This window comes from Lampetra planeri, chromosome 52 (assembly GCF_965212315.1).
Source record: "Lampetra planeri chromosome 52, kcLamPlan1.2.h2, whole genome shotgun sequence".
Classification (NCBI taxonomy): domain Eukaryota; kingdom Metazoa; phylum Chordata; class Hyperoartia; order Petromyzontiformes; family Petromyzontidae; genus Lampetra; species Lampetra planeri.
This window is the reverse complement of record NC_136158.1, coordinates 5,576,119-5,597,309: the sequence shown is the minus strand read 5'-3', so window position 1 is coordinate 5,597,309 and position 21,191 is coordinate 5,576,119. Positions and strand designations below refer to the sequence as shown.

The window sequence follows — 21,191 nt, the reverse complement described above, 5'->3', positions numbered from 1 at the left end:
GTCGGCCTAGGAGAGGCCCATGATCGGTTAAGATAATCGAGTGCCTGGTGTTGGCAGTGAGCGGGAATCGATCTCGGGTAGCCGGATTTGTAGCACAGCTCAGTGAACGCGACACCTCCGCCGTTAAATTCCACCGTTTGCCCTCATTGATCATTAGCAGGCACGCTCAGTCCCCTACTGGATGATGATGATGCAGCTGATGATGATGATGATATCCGCATGCTACAACAACAACAACCGCTATTCGCCACTAAGTGGCGGTGACGTCACCACGACGCTTGTGCCAGGCCAAGTGCACCTTGAGGCTGCCACGTGAAGTGTCGAACGCCCGCTGGCAGGAGGTCACGGGGCAGACCCAGCAGGTGCCACGGGTCGACTGACCGAGATGACCGAGATGACTGGCTGATGCTCATGGGCACACTGACACACACACAAACACATCCCCGCCCTACAAAAATGACCACGGTGTATCTCGAATTTCGTGGGCAGCAGCTGTCGCGACGCCTCTCTGCCGCCTGACTTACAAAGAGGCACAAACAACGCAAGGCTCACGTGACAAGCGCGCCGTGTCATGGGAAATGTGTGTAGCGATCATCAGCAGCATCATCATCAGGCTCGTGCAGAATGTGGTGGCTTGGATATTTGGTCGGTGTGAAAATCCACAAGCGGCCACCAACAACATGAGAAGAACGGTGGCCATCGTATTTGTCCGGATTGTAAGACGCACCGGAAAATAAGACGCGCCCCTCGAACTCGTGCCCTGTGTTCGTAAAGTTATTCAAATCTACTCTACAAAACCTCCCCCCTCCCTCCCTATCGTCATCCACAAGAGAAAGGTGTATCATATAATCAGGAATACAATACACATGTCTATGACACATTATAACTATTGTGCCGTGTTATTCCTGTAACGACCATGGCCTCTTCCACGGCACGCGTGAGAGACGCACGTTTGCTGAACACGGAAACGTCTCGATTTAAAGCTTTTGTGACTGCAGGGATTCATCTTCTTGGTTCTTTCGGTAAAGTCACGTAGAAGGGAAATAATAAAACAATAAAAATAAAACACAATAAAATAATTCTCACGACGTTTCGGCCACAACGCAAGCAGCCGTCCTCAGGTGAAAACCAGGTCCGTCGAGGCGACAGATTACTTCCCTTCTACGTTACTTTACCGAAAGAACCAAGAAGACGGAAACGTCTGTTTAACACGTGGGTTGTCGCGACCAATGTTATCCATAACAGAGACCCAAAAAAAACTATTATGGACGAAAATGTTTCTTTCTCGTGATGACCCCCCCCCTCCTCCCCCCCCCCCCAAGGACTGCTTTGAAGAGTTGATGAAATTCTCTCCAGAGGCTGGAAGAGTTGAATCACAGAGCCCCGTCTCAAGGCGAAGCCGCGCGTCTCCCGACGTCAACATCGCGCACGGCCACCCCGACAACCCAGACTATCACGTGTTAGCGGTAACGTAACCTTAGGAACGAAGCTACATCATCAATACATTACGCGCGTGTGCGGGCGGTCCCCGTTTTTACGACATAATGTCGTAAATCGGACGGTGTAAAATAAAATTAAAACAAATATTTTTTTAAATTTTACCAGGTTAGGCCCACTGAGCTATATAGATCTTTTTTCAGGAGCGAGCTGGCCACAAATGGTAGCTTATCGATGTGGAAATTTAAAATGCTCTGAACGCATGTTGATTCTTAATGTTGGAGGGGAAAACCGGAGGATCTGGAGAAAAATACACGCATCCACGCGTAGAGAGACAAACGAACTCCAAATATACAGCAGCAGGCGTCAGGGTCGGGATCCATCCCAGGACCTCCTGCACACCAGGCGAGGTAGTTAACATCTCGCCGCAATGCAAACTCCAAATATACAGCAGACGTCAGAGTCGGGATCGAACCCACGTCCTCATGTACACCAGGCGAGGTAGTTAACATCTAGCAACCGCGAATAGCAGCACCTATGAAGGCCGGCACGACCCACTAGTCGATGGGTGACCAACACCACGCCCGGCCTCCTGTTAGTCGTCCCGGTGATGATGTGTATACGCCGCACGTATTTGAGGCTGAGTCGACCTAGGAGAGTCCCAGTAACGGTTCAGATGATCGTCAGGGGTGTTGGTGGCTGTGAGCGTGAATCGCGAATTCTTTGTCTTTGCCGGGTTGATCGTGCAGAGCCGCTCACCGCTGCACGATCACACCGCACTCACACGCAGATAGGAATGTTTAAAAACACTCGGGAGAAAGCGGGAGAGTGAGTGAGGTGGGGGGGGGAGCGGTGGTGTAGCGGTTAGCGCGCTGCGATACGAACCCGGCGACTTGATGTCGATCCCCGCTCACGGCCAACACCGGTGACGATTATTTAAATCGGTGCTGTGCCTCCCCTACGTCGACTCAGCCTCAAATAAGTATCTGGTGCGATGCGTAAACATCGCCGACAAATATGGCCGGGCGTGGTGCTGGCCACCCACCCCCTCGTGCGCCATGCCGGCCTTCATATTTGCTCGCGAACAGCCTTAATGGCACCGCTCCCCACAGACACACACACACAAACACAGACACTGCCATCACAATGTACGCATGCATGCACATGGGTCAATCTTCAAAACAAACGTTCAATGCTGCCCAAAAGTCTGCCCCCAACACGAGCGTCTGAGTGGCTATTCTATGGGAGTGACCAAAAAAAAATCACTAAAAATCACAACATCGCAAGTTTGCTTCGCTTTCCGGCGATGTTATCATCATTATTGTTAGTTTAATGAGCTGGAAGGAAATGCCGCCTCCACCCCGTCTCCACCCCCTCCTCCTCCTCCTGCCAGGGTCTCTCTGCACAGTCGCCTTTTCCGCTCCCCTCCCCGCTTATAACGGACGGAGCGCTGTGAATCCCATCGGTTCCAAATCACCTCGAGCGTAGCGCACGGACACGGAGCGCGCGTATCGCAGCTCGCCTTCTTATTCTCTCTCTCTCTCTCGCCGTGCTAAATAGATCTCATTACTTTATTTCGAGTGCCGGGCGCGGGAACATTCCGTCGATGTTGTCCAGCCAGGGAGAGATATCGTGATACTTAACACAACAGCGAGAGACCATAGAAAGAGAGAGAGAGACCCAGAAAGAGAGAGTGTAGGACAGTGGTTAGCGTATTGGAATTTTTGTGGTCATCGTGTTTAGAGGAGTCAGCAGCAGCAGCAGCAGCGCAGAGGCAAAAGCAACGAGTAGCGATATTATCGCCCGTCGCAGTAATAGCAGCAGCAACAGCAGCGTCAGTAACGGCAGCATCATCGTTATCATCAACTGCAGCAGCATCACCGTTATCATCAGCTGCATCATCCTCATCAGTCGTCAGCAGCCATGGTCGCCTTGCTCCTGTGCCTCGCCTCGCTGCTTCTCGGTGGCGTTTGCGCTACGCCCGCCACCTTCGTGTCGTGCTCTGGCAACAGCTGCTACAGCCTCGTCAAACATCAGCCGCAGCAGCACGTCGACTTCAACGCGGCGTTGACGGCGTGCGAGAGGACGGGGGGACATCTCGCCACCGTGGACACCGAGGGAGAAGCAGAGCTACTGGGCAGACTCATGCGCGCGGTCGAGGATGAGACTTATCGCTCGGCGTCGTCCCCGCGATCATCATCCCCATCGTCTCGCAAGTCCAGCAGAGCTCCCGAGTACTGGATGGGCCTGCGCCGTAAGGGCTGCAGGATGGACATGAAGGGCCCCTTACGCGGCTTCTCGTGGCTGGCGCACAGCGAGGCTCACGCCGCTGACTCCCACTACGAGAACTGGCTCGAGCAGAGCTTGACCTCGTGCACGCGTGAGCTCTGCGCCTCGCTCGTGCTCGCCTCCGTCGACGCGCCGCCGGGTTGGAAGTCGCGCTTCTGCAAGAGTCAAGCGGTGCAAGGGTTTGTGTGCGAGCACCCGGTGGGGGTCCGCGTGGCCTCGGGGTGCGGACCCCTGCCGCTGGAACAGGGGCTCCGAGCCTCCGCCGTGAGGACGAGCGCGGGCACCGCGCGCTACGTCGTGCCGTGGGACGACGGCGGCGCGGTGAGCCCGCTGGGAATGCTGCCCGTCGGCAGCAAGGCCGTGGTGGTGTGCGGAGCGACGTTCGGAGGAGATGATGGCGGTGATGATGACGACGACTATGATGATATTGGTGGCGGCGGCGGCGGTGATGTCGCTGATGGGATGGCGAACGCCGTTTGCAGCAGAGGCGCGGGCGGTGACGCCGAGTGGAAGGTGAGCGAGCCACTGCCCTGCCTGCTGAAGGCTATCGACAAGGAGCTGTCCTCATCCGCCTCGTCCTCCTCCTCCATGTCGCCGACCTGTCCGCCCGGGTTCGAACTCGTGCGAGGTCAATGCGAGGACGTGGACGAGTGCGCGCGCGACGACCCCTGCCAGCAGCAGGGCCTGTGCACCAACAAGGAGGGCGGCTTCGTGTGCGACTGCGTGGAGGGCTACCAGCTGGTGAACCTCACCGAGTGCGAGGACATCGACGAGTGCGATTACGAGCCGTGCGACGACCACTGCGTCAACACGGACGGCTCGTACGAGTGCACGTGCCCGCGCGGCTACCAGCAGGACAAGAGCGGCCTCGGCTGCCACGACACGGACGAGTGCGACCTGGGCGCGCACGCGTGCCACCACGTGTGCAACAACACCGAGGGTAGCTACGAGTGCTCGTGCGACGAGGGGTGGCGCCTGGAGGCGGACAACGTCACGTGCACGCACGAGAAACATCTGCTGGAGAGCACTACCACCACCACCACCACGACCACGTCGACGACGACGACGACGACGGATTGGGTGGACATCACCCCGACCGAGTCTCCACCCAACCTGGCGTTCCACGTGCTCCTGCCCATTGCGATCGCCCTCGTGTTGGTGGTGATCGTGGTGTGCGCCGTGGCCATGGTGCTGCTGTGTTGCCGAGGCAGCGGAAAGACGAGGAAGCGTCGTCGGCAGGAGGAGGAGGAGGAGCAGGCTCCGCAGGGCGAGAAGAAAAACGAGTACGTGTGGCTGGCGACCCAAGGTGCCGCGCAAGGGGTCAAGGAGATGCCGAGACCGTCGGCCCCGACGCAGGTTCACCACGAGGGCGAGCGAGAGCTAAAGCCGAGGGGCCCGGACGATGTGGACGAGACGCGCCACTCGACAGCCTGAACGTTGTTTCTCCGTGTGGCTTGTCACGTGCGCACGTTGAACTTTTTTCGCACCGTACGTATACCAACGGTGCTCTTCGGAGGTGATGGGGGAAGGACAAAAAAACTGAGCACACGCAAAAAAAAGTTCTAAAGAAATTCGTTTGTCAAGCTAGGTGATTTCAAAAGTGCGTGGTGGTTCCCAGTGGCTTCATAGTATATCGGATGGGAGAACGTTCCAGACGGCCGCAGAAGCCCATCTGAAAGCGCGCGATGCGGTGACCACCGCTTTTGTTCGATGGCAGCAGCCAAAAGCCGTTGCGAGGATGGGCGCAGTTCGCGTGATGGTTTCTGCTGTTTGACAAGAAAGTGTTCACGTAGAATGTTTGTATATTTTTCTATTTTATTGCTGCGCTTAGCGTGATTGCGGTGTTGCGAAACCTGGCGCATTTAATGACAGCGGTGAAACATCAATATGATCGTGATGGCGATGATTTCTTTGTTGTGAGTGATTTGTGCGAGTAGTTGATCTTCATGATTGCTGATACGTATGCTCACGATGTTGATGATTGCTGGCGATGGTTTTGAATTATCGATTGAAACGATGATTTGGTCGGTGTGAATGATGTGTGGTGGCTTGTGAGTGTCACTTCACCATGTCCATAGGACGGGCTGCCCTCTAAGATAAATAGTTACATCTCCATGGCAAGTGTCGTTCAAACCACAAGTGTCAATTCCAGACCTCTCTTGGCGACAAGCAAATGAGGACATTTCATTTGCATTACAGCTTCAGACTGACTTTGAAACGTCAAACAATGCCCTTTTATTAAACAATACATTTTTGTCAAACCATGCCCTTGTATCAAACAATATCCATTTATCAAACAATGCCCTTTTATTAAACAATGCCATTCTATTAAACAATGCCCTTTAATTAAACAATGCTCTTTTATCATACAATTCCTTTTAATCAAACAATGCCCTTGTATCAAACAATGGCCTTTAATCAAACAATGCCCTTGTATCAAACAATGCCCTTGTATCAAACAATGCCCTTTTTATTAACCAATGCCCTTTAACGGCTCCGGAAGTAAAGAATGCTCTTTTATCAAACAATTCCCTTTAATCAAGCAATTCCCTTTTATTAAACAATGCACTTTTATTAAACAATGCCCTTTTTTCTCAAACAATGCCCTTGTATCAAACAATGCCCTAGTATCAAACAATACCCTTTTATCAACCAATGCCCTTTTAATTAACCAATGCCCTTTTACGACTCCCGAAGTAAATAATTGATACACGCCGACCGAGCAAAATGCCTCCGAGATGGTCTATGGGGTGGCAGGGGGGCTGGCGCAGAATCTTGCCAACGAACGGCGTTGCCCTCTGATCAGAATGCTCGACGCAATCTTAGGGATTGTGGATTCCAACAGATTGAGACACTCATCCTTCCGGGATCAGAATTCGCACACACACACACGTACAATTATGTATAAGCACAACAATATTGAAACAAAATAACATAATACTTTTTCGATTTAAAGCTTTCGTGACTGCAGGGATTCATCTTCTTGGTTCTTTCGGTAAAGTCACGTAGAAGGGAAATAATAAAATAATAAAAATAAAACATAATAAAATAATTCTCACGACGTTTCGGTCACCTGAGGACGGCTGCTTGCGTTGTGGCCGAAACGTCGTGAGAATTATTTTATTATGTTTTGTTTTTTATTATTTTATTACTTCCCTTCTACGTGACTTTACCGAAAGAACCAAGAAGATAACATAATACTCTTTGGTTCTTTCGGTAAAGTCACGTAGGTAGAAAAATAATAGATCACGACGTTTCATTAATAACATAACGATAATACCAAACATTTACCAAAGAAAGACTCGCCCCGGTACGACACTGTGAAGTTTGGCCAGCGCCATCCCATCAGCAGCGAAAAGCGTTCACATTTGTGACAAAGAGCTTCATAGCTCATCGGATTCCTTCCTGCATAAATAAAGATTGCGATTCCGTGAAAAAACCGAAGAAGCAGGAGAAACCCCGGCATACGAGGGGGAGACATTCGTCACTAACATCTCCTGGCAAGCCCTGGGTGATGGTGGTGGTGGTGGTTATGATCACCATGCGAGCGCTAACCAGGCTCAGCTTAGTTCCCGAGTGATGACGTTAACGGACGCATTCCATGGTGATTTGTCCGTGATCAACGGTGGATGTCTTCATGGATAGACTGGTCACCGTCATATCAATGCGGAATGGCCATCAACGTACTCGAGGCCGCTGATGAAAATGGCCATTGAAGAAGGGCGCACGGCTAAGGCTTCGTGAACGTATCGTCGGGGCCAGATTTGTGACAATTTGAAACGGCCGGGGATTTTCGTAACGATCCACACGTTTGTTGCAACGAGCTTCCCCGTGCCGATGTTGACGCCGCGGCAGCTACGGAGAACGGGCTGGTTCACGTCGTTCCAAGGCGATCCGCAAGCCGCGCACAATCGCTCGTTGGCGCTCCTCGTAAAGTCACCGCGCCGTGCATTGCGCACGGCGCATTGCACGGCGCGTGGAGCAGCATTGGGCATCGGTCGATAGACATCGGCTCGCGCCTACACGTGGATCACGTGACCCGCGCGCGGCCACCTCGACTCTGGACCCAGCCCGCCCTCCTTTCTCTCCCCGCTGACGCCCACTGTGAAAACAGACGCCGGTCCTCCTCACTTCTGCTCACTCCTTGCTCCTCTCTTGAGTCTCTCGCTCTCTTCATTCTCATCATTACCACCCTCATCGTCACCACCCTCTCATCATCACCACCACCCTCTCATCATCATCACCCTATCATCACCACCACCCTCTCATCATCACCACGCTCTCATCATCACCACCACCCTCTCATCATCATCACCCTCTCATCATCACCACCCTCTCATCATCATCACCCGCTCATCATCACCACCCGCTCATCATCACCACCACCCTATCAGCATCACCACCCTCTCATCATCAACACCCTCTTATCATCATCACCACCTTATCATCATCACCACCCTCTCATCATCACCACCCGCTCATCATCACCACCACCCTATCAGCATCACCACCCTCTCATCATCAACACCCTCTTATCATCATCACCACCCTATCATCATCACCACCCTCTCATCATTACCATCACCCTATCATCATCACCACCCTCTCATCATCACCATCACCCTCTCACCATCACCACCACCCTCTCATCATCACCACCCGCTCATCATCACCACCACCCTATCAGCATCACCACCCTCTCATCATCAACACCCTCTTATCATCATCACCACCCTATCATCATCACCACCCTCTCATCATCAACACCCTCTTATCATCATCACCACCCTCTCATCATTACCATCACTCTATCATCATCATCACCACCCTCTCATCATCAACACCCTCTTATCATCATCACCACCCTCTCATCATTACCATCACCCTATCATCATCATCACCACCCTCTCATCATCACCACCCTCTCATCATCACCACCCTCTCATCATTACCACCCTCTCATCATCATCATCACCCTATCATCATCATCACCCTCTCATCATTACCATCACCCTATCATCATCACCACCCTCTCATCATCACCATCACCCTCTCATCATCACCACCCTCTCAACATCACCACCCTATCATCATCACCACCCTATCATCATCACCACACTATCATCACCATCACCCTTTCATCATCACCACCCTCTCATCATTACCATCACCCTATCATCATCACCACCCTCTCATCATTACCATCACCCTATCATCATCACCACCCTCTCATCATCACCATCACCCTCTCATCATCACCACCCTCTCATCATCACCACCCTATCATCACCACCACCCTCTCATCATCACCACCATCACCCTCTCGTCCCCGACAACTTGACCCGGTCATTCCTTCCCTCCCCCCTCCCTCCTACTCCTTCCCTTCCTGCCCAGCGCTCCTCCTCATTCTTCTCCCCGCTGTCCTCATCTCGAGCCGTGGCCTCTCTTCCCCCTGCCCCTCTCTGCCGCTCACCCTGCTGCCCTGCTGCCCTTTTGTGCAACTGACTCTACTCTCCCTTTTCTCTGGCGGTGGTGGTGAAGAGGCCACTGGTTCTACAGTTTGTATTTAAAATATGACACCGTGCACGGTCTAGCAAGCAACCGTATTCGTTCCTGACTTTGTGTGGTTTTTTGTTTGTCCCCGTGGCTTTCATCCTTGACTAGTGGTGCCACCACGGGTTACACATCTTTCACAGCAGCATTAATAATAATCATGAACATCATCATAATGACCTCATTACTACATTTGGCATTTGCCCCATTCCTCATTGGGCAGGTGCTGTCAGGAAGGAAGGCGCAGCTGTGTTTCACAGACAGGTGAAGTCTGCCTGCCAGTAGTGGGGGGCTGGGTGGGTTGGACACACGTGTGTGCGTTGAACTTCTTTCGCACCGTACGTAGCCAACCGAGCCAACCGTGATAATCGGAGGTGCAGTGTTGAGTCTATGGGCAGTGTTGAGTCTATGGGTAGCAGTGTTGAGTCTTTGGGCAGTGCTGAGTGTATGGGTAGTATTGAGTCTATGGGTAGTGCTGAGTGTATGGTGTAGTGTTGAGTCTATGGGCAGTGCTGAGTGTATGGTGTAGTGTTGAGTCTATGGGCAGTGTTGAGTCTATGGGTAGCAGTGTTGAGTCTATGGGCAGTGCTGAATCTATGGGTAGCAGTGTTGAGTCTATGGGTAGTGCTGAGTGTATGGGTAGTATTGAGTCTATGGGCAGTGCTGAGTCTATGGTGTAGTGTTGAGTCTATGGGCAGTGCTGAGTCTATGGGCAGTGCTGAGTCTATGGGCAGTGATGAGTCTATGGGTAGCAGTGCTGAGTCTATGGGCAGTGTTGAGCCTATGGGCAGTGTTGAGTCTATGGGCAGTGTTGAGTCTATGGTCAGTGTTGAGTCTATGGGCAGTGTTGAGTCTATGGGCAGTGTTGAGCCTATGGGCAGTGGTGAGTCTATGGGCAGTGTTGAGTCTATGGGCAGTGTTGAGTTTTTGGGCAGTGTTGAGTCTATGGGCAGTGTTGAGTCTATGGGTAGTGTTGAGTCTATGGGCAGTGTTGAGTCTATGGGCAGTGCTGAGTCTATGGGCAGTGCTGAATCTATGGGTAGCAGTGCTGAGTCTATGGGCAGTGTTGAGTCTATGGGCAGTGTTGAGTCTATGGGTAGCAGTGTTGAGTCTATGGGCAGTGCTGAATCTATGGGTAGCAGTGCTGAGTCTATGGGCAGTGTTGAGTCTATGGGCAGTGTTGAGTCTATGGGTAGCAGTGTTGAGTCTATGGGCAGTGCTGAATCTATGGGTAGCAGTGTTGAGTCTATGGGCAGTGTTGAGTCTATGGGTAGCAGTGTTGAGTCTATGGGCAGTGTTGAGTCTATGGGTAGCAGTGTTGAGTCTATGGGCAGTGCTGAATCTATGGGTAGCAGTGCTGAGTCTATGGGCAGTGTTTAGTCTATGGGCAGTGTTAGTCTATGGGTAGCAGTGTTGAGTCTATGGGCAGTGTTGAGTCTATAGACAGTAAGTATGTAAAACTTCTTTCGCACCGTACGTAGCCAACCGTGCTCATCGGAGGTGCGTGGGTGACGGGACGATGCTGCTCTGTGGGTTTGATCCAGTGACGGCCAGTGGATTCGACAAAGCATTGTAAAAATACCCAAATCAATATTGTCATCATTATTATTATACGTATGCAATAGTATTGGTGAAGAATGTCCTGAGCCTCGTTGCGATATGTTCGCTCTGTTAACGCCGCGACAGCTCCGAGCGGCTGTTCTCTGAAGGCGGAGCACGAACGAATGAATGAAAGCGCGTGTTTCTATAACGCCACGCTCTTACACTTGGCAAATAGAACAACAACAACTTTGTAACACGTGCTAAATTAAGGACTGACTCGTGACTCGGATCGTACAGTTTCACAGAACGGACGCCCATGGTGCTTTGCAATAAGTCATACTTTTAATAGCAACGTTATAATGTCGCGTAACTTGTACCGTTTTTCTTCACTCTCAGAGAGAGAGAGAAAGAAGGGAGGGGGGGGGGGTAATGATTAAATAGAAATAATGATTCCGTGGGAAACTACAGACAAACAGGGGAGGCGACCAGAACCCGTACCAACAATTGCCCAAGTTCTGTGGTCCTATGTGTATGCGTGTATGTTGAACGTATTTCGCACGGCACCGTGCTAATCGGAGGGCGACGCGTGTGCCAACTCCATCCATGCGTGTTTACGGTGACAATGACGATGACGACGGTGTAGGACGTGTCAACTCGCATTCGTAGTTGTGATCAATATCGACGAAGGAAGGTAACGCAGGAGGCAGGACAGCCGTGCTGTGGACGCGTCACGAGGATTACACCAAAGAGCATCCAGGCAAAAAGCAATTGCAGCGATAATGAGAAAGGGAAACGTGTGGGTTGTGGTTTCGTGGTGGAATTGACGACGAGGAACACAAGATGTGGAGTCGTGGAGCGGACGAGTGGAATGGGAGACGATGCGAGAACGGAGAAGATCGACACGGGGCCATCCGGCAATTCCAGGTGCCGCTCTCCCGAGACTGATGTACGGGCGAGTGTTTACGACGTTGTGTGCTGGACACGATCGCCAACAGTGAATGGCTGATTGGGTTCAGTGTTGGCGTCGTCCTGCTGTTGCTGCTGCTGCTGCTGCTCGATTTAAAACGGGAAGCAGGTTGATTGCTTCACTATTCTGGCAATTCGCGCGATGATGCTGGATGTAATATTATTGACAGCGAAACGTCGGGCGACTCAAATTATAAACGTTGTGGATTTACTCTCCACGACACGCCGGTGGGCTGAAGTGGTAACTATTTGGAGTTTTGAATACGTGACAAATCCCCGACTAATTGGCTGTGTCGGGTGGTGGAGGGTACTCTTTGTTTTTTTCGGTAAAGTTACGTAGGTAAAAAAATTAAACGTGACTTTACCGAAAAAAACAAAGAGTATGAATCGTTGCAGTCACGAAAACTTCAAATCTAGAATTAAGGGTGGTGGAGGGTTTCAACACATTTGTACTCTCGCCATCTAACGTCAAAAACTTTTGTCGTGAATAATACTGGTCGCGAAAACCTGCTACGTTGTTAAACTGAGTGAAAAACTGCTGACGAGGGAATGGGGGGGGGGGTCTGACCCAACCGGCTGTACGGGAGAGAAGAGCGGGTGGGTTTCAAGTGGATGTGGGCACGTGTTCGGTGGCTAGGAGATGTCAAATCCCTCGCCTGGTATACAGGAAATCGTGGGTGCGATCCCGGCCCTGATGCCTGCTGTATATTGGGGGTTTGCGTGTCTCTCTCTCATCATCACCACGGTTGCTAGGAAATGTAAACTCCTGGCCTGCTATACTGGAAGGCATGGGTTCGATCCCGACCCTGACGCCTGCTGTATATTTGGAGTTTGCGTGTCTCTGTCTCCCCCCGTGGTTGCGTGGATTTGTTTTTAGTTTTTATACCCGTGCTCCTCCGTTTTTTTCTCCCACTGCATTTAGAATGAACGTCTCCCCGCGTTCCGAGTGTTTGGCCGCTCTGAATGTCCACGTGATGACGAGCCACTTCGTTGAGACATCACTTGTGAACGGCCAGATTGCTTGACCTGGTAAAGAAAAATACAGAATTCGTAATGGTCAATATTCGGGGGGGGGGGGGGGGTTTGGGCCGTGGTGGGCGGTTAGTTGATGCGTTTCCTTGCATCGATGACTATTTCACAAATTGTCAATTTTTGCTGACTTTCGCATTGTATAAATTGTTAATAATGAGAAGAAATAAAGCTACTATGACTGACTACTAGATGCAATACTTGCGCTCGCTTCTCGTTTCATTCCTCGACCCTTGCACACTGCCCCTGTACATCTAATCCACTCGATTATAGTTACGGATTTTTTCGTAAAACTACGTAAAGCGCCTTAAGCTACGGCGCTCTAATAAATATAAAGCAAAATTAAGATCATCTTGTTATCGTCATCGTTGTGCCTGTAATGCACGTTGAACTTCTCTCGCACCGCCGTGCGTAGCCAAACGTGCTCATCGGAGGTGCGGGTGATTGACGACAAACACCAAACACAACAATAAGCAGTCGTTACCATCAGCCACGGTCAATCCACTGCCGAATGAATGCCCCCCAACCAACATTGAAGACTTCGCTCACAGTCCCGCAAGCGATGCCACACAATCAATTTCAGTCTTTACTACACACCAGAGGTCGCAACCGAGTACCCGATACCCGGCGGGTAGCCGTTTGCGACCCTGGTACGGCCGGGTACGGGTACGGGTAGGCCGTGAGTCACTGGTGAGTAGCCGTTTGTCACTCATTTCGGGTAGGGTACGGGTACGGAACGGCTACCCGTACCCGGCCGGGTACGGGTACGGGTACCCATTTGCGACCCTGGTGCGGCCAAGTACGGGTACGGGTAAGGAATCACAACCCGTTTGCGACCTCTGCTACACACGCAGCTGATTTCATCGTTTAAAAAACGATTTCAAAGCCTTACAACAGGCTGTTAGGGCAAGTGCCGCTTACCGAGCACACATGCTAGGCCAACGCAGCACACGAGCTGGTGGTTAGCCAGCACCGCGCCCGGCCGCCTTTGTCTCCCCGGTGCTCATTTGAGGTTGACTCGACATGAGGGGGGCCACCAAATGTCAGCCGTGGCCGGGAGTCCAACTCAGGTCGCCGGGGTTCAAATGCCGGTGCTCTAACAACCGTAATGGGACATCACACACACACACACACACCCTTTATTAATGCTACCCCTATCCCCTCCCTTTGATGCTGCTAATCCTGCATAATGCACGGGCATAAGTAGTACTAATCACATACCTGCATTTCCCATATCCCTCCCTTTGATGCTGCTAATCCTGCATAATGCACGGGCATAAGTAGTACTAATCACATACCTGCATTTCCCATATCCCCTCCCTTTGATGCTGCTAATCCTGCATAATGCACGGGCATAAGTAGTACTAATCACATACCTGCATTTCCCATATCCCCTCCCTTTGATGCTACTAATCCTGCATAATGCACGGGCATAAGTAGTACTAATCACATACCTGCATTTCCCATATCCCCTCCCTTTGATGCTGCTAATCCTGCATAATGCACGGGCATAAGTAGTACTAATCACACACCTGCATTTCCCATATCCCCTCCCTTTGATGCTGCTAATCCTGCATAATGCACGGGCATAAGTAGTACTAATCACATACCTACATTTCCCATAAATATGCTAAATTCCTGTTGATATGCAAATTCCTTTGTCAAAGCGCTCTTCCCCCTCCAACCCAGCTTAAATATACGCTGCCAAGCCTGGTGTGTTCATTCAGACGCTGTCTTTCTGACAGACCTGTTCTTCACCTGAGGACGGCTGCTTGCGTTGTGGCCGAAACGTCGTGAGAATTATTTTATTATGTTTTATTTTTATTATTTTATTATTTTCATTCTACGTGACTTTTCCGAAAGAACCATGAAGAAAAAAGTGTTGATACTTTTCAATGCATATATTCGTATCGACTTCACGTCAGTATCTCGAATAACAATAAAAAAAAAACTGTTCACTTTTCTTTTTGGTTGTATAGATTTTTCGGACACCCTTTATATATGCGTGTGCACGTGTCTGGGATGTGTTGCGAATGGAAACCAAAAAAAGTGTTTTGTTTTAGTAATGCGTTGTAAGCGGAGGAATTCGTTATATAATTATGAACTTGGCGACCGCGTGTCCATTACGAATTATAAATCCATTCCAGATGTGACCGTGCAAGACAAACCGGCTCTCTCCTTCAGACCGTAATCGACACTCGTGGCCTCGTCGCGTTCCCGTAACCCATGAAACGCGACAACAAACGACAACTCAACTCACGGCACGAGAAATAAATCCAATTCAAAGAAAACAATCGCCAACGTGAACACGCATCATGCACCGGCTGCACATATTGCATCCGTGTGGGATAGCGCGTTGCCCCTTCGCATGCGTGGAGTTTCTCTGGGTGCTGTGCTCCCCCCCCCCACCACCATGTATAAACACGTATTTATTGCCCGAAAACACCTTAATATATAGAGGACCGCAGAGCTTGGAAGGGGTGCTATTGCTGTTGCCTTCTTCTTATTCCCGGTGGTTCTTCCCCGCACCTCTGAGACGTCCGCTCGTCGGCAGTGAGCGAATATTGTGCGCTTACAAGTCGACACTTAATGTTGTTAAAATTATCAAATGTTGAAATGTTCCCGGAAAAAAATAAAGTTTTCAACATACGGACAACAATTCATCTTATACTAACTTTTTTATGTTGCAGGAGCCATTCCGTGCCCAAAATATATCGATATATATCGGCAGAGTGAATAAATTACGGAGAACATTCATCATCATCGTCATCAGCAGCAGCAGCAGCCATCATCTATCCACTGCTAGATCAAGGCCTTCCCCAGCCGTCACGATCCGTCACAATCCGCTTAGCGCCTGCACCAGAAACGATTTGGTCGCTCCATCTCCCTTGGTCGTGGCGCTATGCGGAGCGTACCATCCTTTGGACGTGACTCGGTCTCTGTTCTTGGCCAATCGGCCGTTATCCTTCTGAGCAACGTGTCGAGCCGAAGCCCACTGTTGTGAATGATCAATGAAATGTCTCTTACGTGGGTACGTTCTCTCGTGTACGCCTTAAGCAGCGTGTACTACCGACTAAGACGTATCATGAGATCTTGTTTGCCAGTATCAAAGAATGAAAAAGTTAATTTTGATTTAAAGCTTTCGTGACTGCAGGGATTCATCTTCTTGGTTCTTTCGGTAAAGTCACGTAGAATGGAAATAATAAAATAATAAAAAGAAAACATAATAAAATAATTCTCACGACGTTTCGGCCACAACGCAAGCAGCCGTCCTCAGGTGAAGAACAGACAGACCTGCATACAGACCTGTTCTTCACCTGAGGACGGCTGCTTGCGTTGTGGCCAAAATGAGAAGGGAAATAATAAAATAATAAAAAATTTACATAATAAAATAATTCTCACGACGTTTCGGCTACAACGCAAGCAGCTTGCGTTGTAGCCGAAGCGTTGTAGCCAAAACGTCGTGAGAATTATTTTATAATGTTTTATTTTTATTATTTTATTATTTCCAGTCTACGTGACTTTACCGAAAGAACCAAGAAAATGAAAAAGTATGTAGAGGTTTTACCCTTTCTGGTAATACAACAGTTGTGTTAAGATGTTCAAACACCAAATAGACACCTTTTGCAAGGAATCATGTCTGCATCAACCACAGGAACTTGCCGTGAACATGCGAACAGACGTGCTTTGATGATATATGCATAGTCTTTGGAACTGATTGGCCTAGACCAGAGACATATCGATCAGGAGAATGCACCTCAACAAAGAAAATGGAATTGAATGTGACGAGTGTGCAATGAAGCACGGAAGGGAGGTGCATGCTGGGAGTGATATCGATAGATAGAGAGAGGGACACGTGGATTAGAGAACACGCGCAGGGTAGAGGAGACGTCACCATCACATTGATCTTTATCCAGCAGTAGATAGATGACGCTTACACAGAAAGACATAGAAACGAACAACCTGAATTAATTCTAGATTTGAAGCTTTCGTGACTGCAAGGATTCATAGTTTTAGGGTTTTTTTCGGTAAAGTCACGTAGGTAAGAAATTAATTAAAGTAAAATTAAATTAAAATTAAAAATAAAATAAAAATCACGACGTTTCGGAGGCAACACAAGCTTCCGTCTTCAGGTGGAACCGTCACAGCACGATAGCTGCATCAAGTGAGAGAAATTCCAAGAAAACAGTCCTTGTATATATACTGGTTGAGGGTGGGAGGAGCCAAGGTAGGCCCTGGATATTATTATTGTGAGGTTCGGTGCGGCTGAAGCATGCTGTTAGGAATGAGCCTTTGTTGTGTAAACTAGGTGCGGATGTTGTAAAGGTGCGTGTAAAAGGGACTGATCCTTTTGTTATGTAGAGGTGATGCGGCTGAAACCTGAATTAAAGAACATCGTATTCACTTTCAAGAGGAGCGAGCGTGGATGTCTTCAGAGACACGTCGCGAGTAGATGGTTGATGTCCGTGCGTCACTGGAGCGCCAGTCAAAGGAGAGAGACACGGACGTCCACGGTGGAGACGGAGCGATTAAAGGAGCCCGTGCTGCAGGCAGGCGCCAGGTGGATCATTTACCATCGCAGGATTGAGAGGGGGGGAGGATGCGGCGACGTCAAGAGAGAGGTCTCATCCAGCAGTGGATTTATCATGGCTGATGATGCAGACGGTGATGATGTCGGGTCTTTAACCTTGTTAAGATAAGATAAAACGTGAAAAAAAAAATAATGTGGGGTTATTCAACTTTACAGGCTGGAAGCTATAAAACCCTATCAGTCAAATTGGCCCTTTTATTATCACGTGGGTAAGGAGTTTAAGAGAGCGTTACGGGTGACGTCACAACATACAAAGTATATACTCTTTGGTTCTTTCGGTAAAGTCACGTAGGTTAAAAAAGAAAACAAATAAATAAAATCACGACGTTTCGGAGGCGACACAAGCCTCCGTCTTCCGGTGGAACCGTCACAGCAATTTTCAACCAGTCACGAAAGCTTTAAATCTAGAATTAATACACAGTATATGTTTTATATTTCATATTGATTCCAATACGTTGACGTCTCCCCCCCCCTCTCCCCGTCTCTCTTGCTGCTTTAATACAACTGGACGTTGCCACAGTGGCGATGTGACGGTTCGAACCACCGGTCTTGCAATCCAAACATCGTCGGTTCGATTCCATATCACGGCGCGGTCGTTAAAACTGTGGGGAGTGGGGTGGAAATTCTTAACACCATCCCACCCATGACCCCAGCCGCCTCTGTTCAGAATCAGCATATTTATTTATTTTGCACAGATGTTCATTAGGGGCGGCTCAGAACGTTACAACAACAAACAATGCAAAAGCATATGAAAGGTAAACAAATGACACAGAAATACAAACACAACTTTATTTTTTTTTATTGTACCAAGTAAAGCCCACTGGAGCGGTTAGCTTCTTGTTCAGAAGCGACCTGGCCACTACTGATAGCTCAACGAAGTGGCTTACCATGAGGACATTTTTCGATTTAAAGCTTTCGTGACTGCAGGGATTCATCTTCTTGGTTCTTTCGGTAAAGTCACGTAGAAGGGATATAATAAAATAATAAAAAATAGAACATAATAAAATGCAATTGTATTTTATACAATTGTTTTTTTACCGAAAGAACCAAGAACACGAGGACATTTATAATAGCCAAGTAATCTAAATAATCTAAACGCAACGTTTAGAATATTCACAGTCCAAAGCCGATCGGGAAGTCGCGTGTGGTGGGGCAACGTGTCGGTACTCCGCATCACTTCCAAGTCGCACTGGAAAGAGTGGAAGAGTAGGCCAAGCAGCCTCTGGAGAGGAAGGGCCATTGAGCTAAGCATCTCTTGTTCAACGGCCAATCTCTGCAGCTCGCTCTAGGTAGGGGGGGGGGGGCTTCCGCCAGCAGTGGCGATTGCAGGGGCTGCGCCTTCAGCTTCATCTTTTCACCGGGAGGCGCTCGTGTGGACCCATGGGCGTACGCAGGGTCTGGTGGTACATGTTGTTCATGTCGTTTATTGTGAAAATTCGGTCACAGTTCCTATGATCACTGTTACATTGCTTTCACGGCTTTGTTTTGGTGATTTCGAAAAGTTTTTTGGTTTGGCCATGTTTGTTTGTTGTAGTACGGAGTCAGACTGATGGCCTTGATCTAAGTTGTCTTGTGGTTGTTGTGGTTGTTGTTGTTTGACTTGCATCCCACTGGGATTTTTGCACACAGCGTTGGTGTACGGTGCTTTTTCTGGAATATTTTGCCGTTTTTTTCCTGGATTTTCTGTTTGCACATAGTCGCTTTAAGATGTTTTCTTGTTCATGTTTTTGTTTTTTGTTTGTTGCGGTTGCACCCGGTTCAAGAGCAGAATGGCTCACAGGGCTATATCAAATAAATGAAAACTGGAAAAAAAAACTGGGTCTGGGGAGCGGCAGGGGGCGGCATTCCTCCACTCACCCCACCACCACGACCGCCACGCAAAGCAATCGAGTAGCACTGCTGATGGCAGGACGTGATGGCCTGTATCTAAATGACACAATATTAACCTATGTAGTCATTTTTCGATTTAAAGCTTTCGTGACTGCAGGGATTCGTCTTCTTGATTCTTTCGGTAAAGTCATGTAGAAGGGAAATAATAAAATAATAAAAATAAAACATAATAAAATATTACTACGTGACTTTACCGAAATAACCAAGAAGACTATGTAGTCATTCATTTGAATAAGCACTTTTAAATGTGTGTATCTATAAAACGGGTGTTTTTTTGGGAGGTTAGCTCGCGTGAAGAAAATAAATGTGTCGTTAAACCCGCCACCACCCGACACAGCCAACTAGTAAGGGTTGTCACGTAAACAGAACGTGACCAATTCGTTACTAGTACAGCACTAGTGTGTAGTGTAGTGTATAGTAGTGTATAGTATAGTAGTGTAGTGTATAGTGTAGTGTATAGTGTAGTGTATAGTAGTGTAGTGTCTAGTGTAGTGTATAGTAGTGTAGTGTATAGTAGTGGAGTGTATAGTAGTGGAGTGGATAGTAGTTTAGTGTATAGTAGTGTTGTGTATAGTAGTGTAGTGTATAGTGTAGTGTATAGCAGTGTAGTGTATAGTAGTGTAGTGTATAGTAGTGGAGTGTATAGTAGTATAGTGTATAGTAGTGCAGTGTATAGTAGTGTAGTGTATAGTAGTGTAGTGTATAGTGTAGTGTACTAGTACAGCACACCGGTGTGTTGGAGAGCAAAGCCACAACATTTACAATCTGAGTACGACGTTTCGCCAGTAATTACAACCAGCTTCATCAGGCGACAGCCAAATTTGTGGAGAAGTCCTCCTATTTCGTTCCTTAAATAGAGGCGTAGATGTGATTTAAATGACTATGGGTATCCATTGCCGATTTGGTTATTTATATGATAATCAACGTACATTATGCATGCGTATTATGCAAGCACATTGTTCTTGAACTTCCTGTGTGTGATCAAATAGCCGTCCCAACGGTAATCCCTACTTAAGTATGGTGACCTGTATAGGCATGCAAGTCTGTAGCTATCCGAATGGTTACAATAAGTTTAACTTATCGCAATTTCGAGATATTCTCGAATTAGTTTTGGCCAGGAGTAACATTATCAAAATCAATTGAGTGTCCTTGTTGGCACGCGTGTTCTGACACTGCTGACGATTGTATTCATGAGTATTTAATATTTCTTTGGTGTTCGTTTAGTCTCGTGCTGATCATTCGTCCTGTTTGCCCAACATAACATTTGCCACAAAGGTAATTAATCCGGTACATACCTCTTCTACGGGGAAGTTTTAAGCTTATCTTTTTTTCTCTCTTTCTGGGTTTTTTGTTTTCTCTCTCTGCCTGTGGCCTCTCTTTGGAATTTTCACACTTAAATTCTAACTTAGCAATCTTTGAAATACGTAATCAACCAGGCTATGCGTTAATTGTGTGTTGACCGACTCTCTGTGTTGCATTACATTACATTTCGATATTTTGCTAGGTTATTTAATTTTAGTGTGTCTTTCTCCGAATTTTCAAGCTTGCGTACCGTACCACGTCGTCGTCCCACTCATTGACATGCTAATTTTTTCTCTGCCCCCTCACTCTCTCCGCCCCCGCCACCTCTCTCTATTTAAGGCCTCGTCACAGAGACGATCTCTCTCTTTGTGCCGATGCGTGTTTCTCTCTCTGTGTATCTTTGTGATATCCGTCTGCTTATATGTCTGTCTATAGTTTTCTGGTTAGATTTTTGTTTCTATTTCTTTTATACCTGATGATGATTGCTTGTGTTGCAATCGAAACGTCGTAGTATGCTTTTATTTAATGTATTATTTTATCTTTATACGTGACTTTACCGAAAGAACCAAAGAATAATTCCTGCAGTCACGAA

At 48.5% G+C, this 21,191-nt stretch overlaps 1 protein-coding gene across 1 annotated transcript; it reads left to right on the top strand.

Annotated features, from left to right (window-relative positions):
- The first annotated feature begins 2,878 nt into the window (after window positions 1–2,878).
- LOC144734644 (thrombomodulin-like) lies at window positions 2,879–5,744 on the top strand. The gene has a single exon (XM_078616918.1). It carries the CDS (start codon window positions 3,361–3,363, stop codon window positions 5,158–5,160), a length of 1,800 nt encoding a protein of 599 aa, XP_078473044.1. The 5' UTR covers window positions 2,879–3,360; the 3' UTR covers window positions 5,161–5,744.
- Window positions 5,745–21,191: the final 15,447 nt, after the last annotated feature.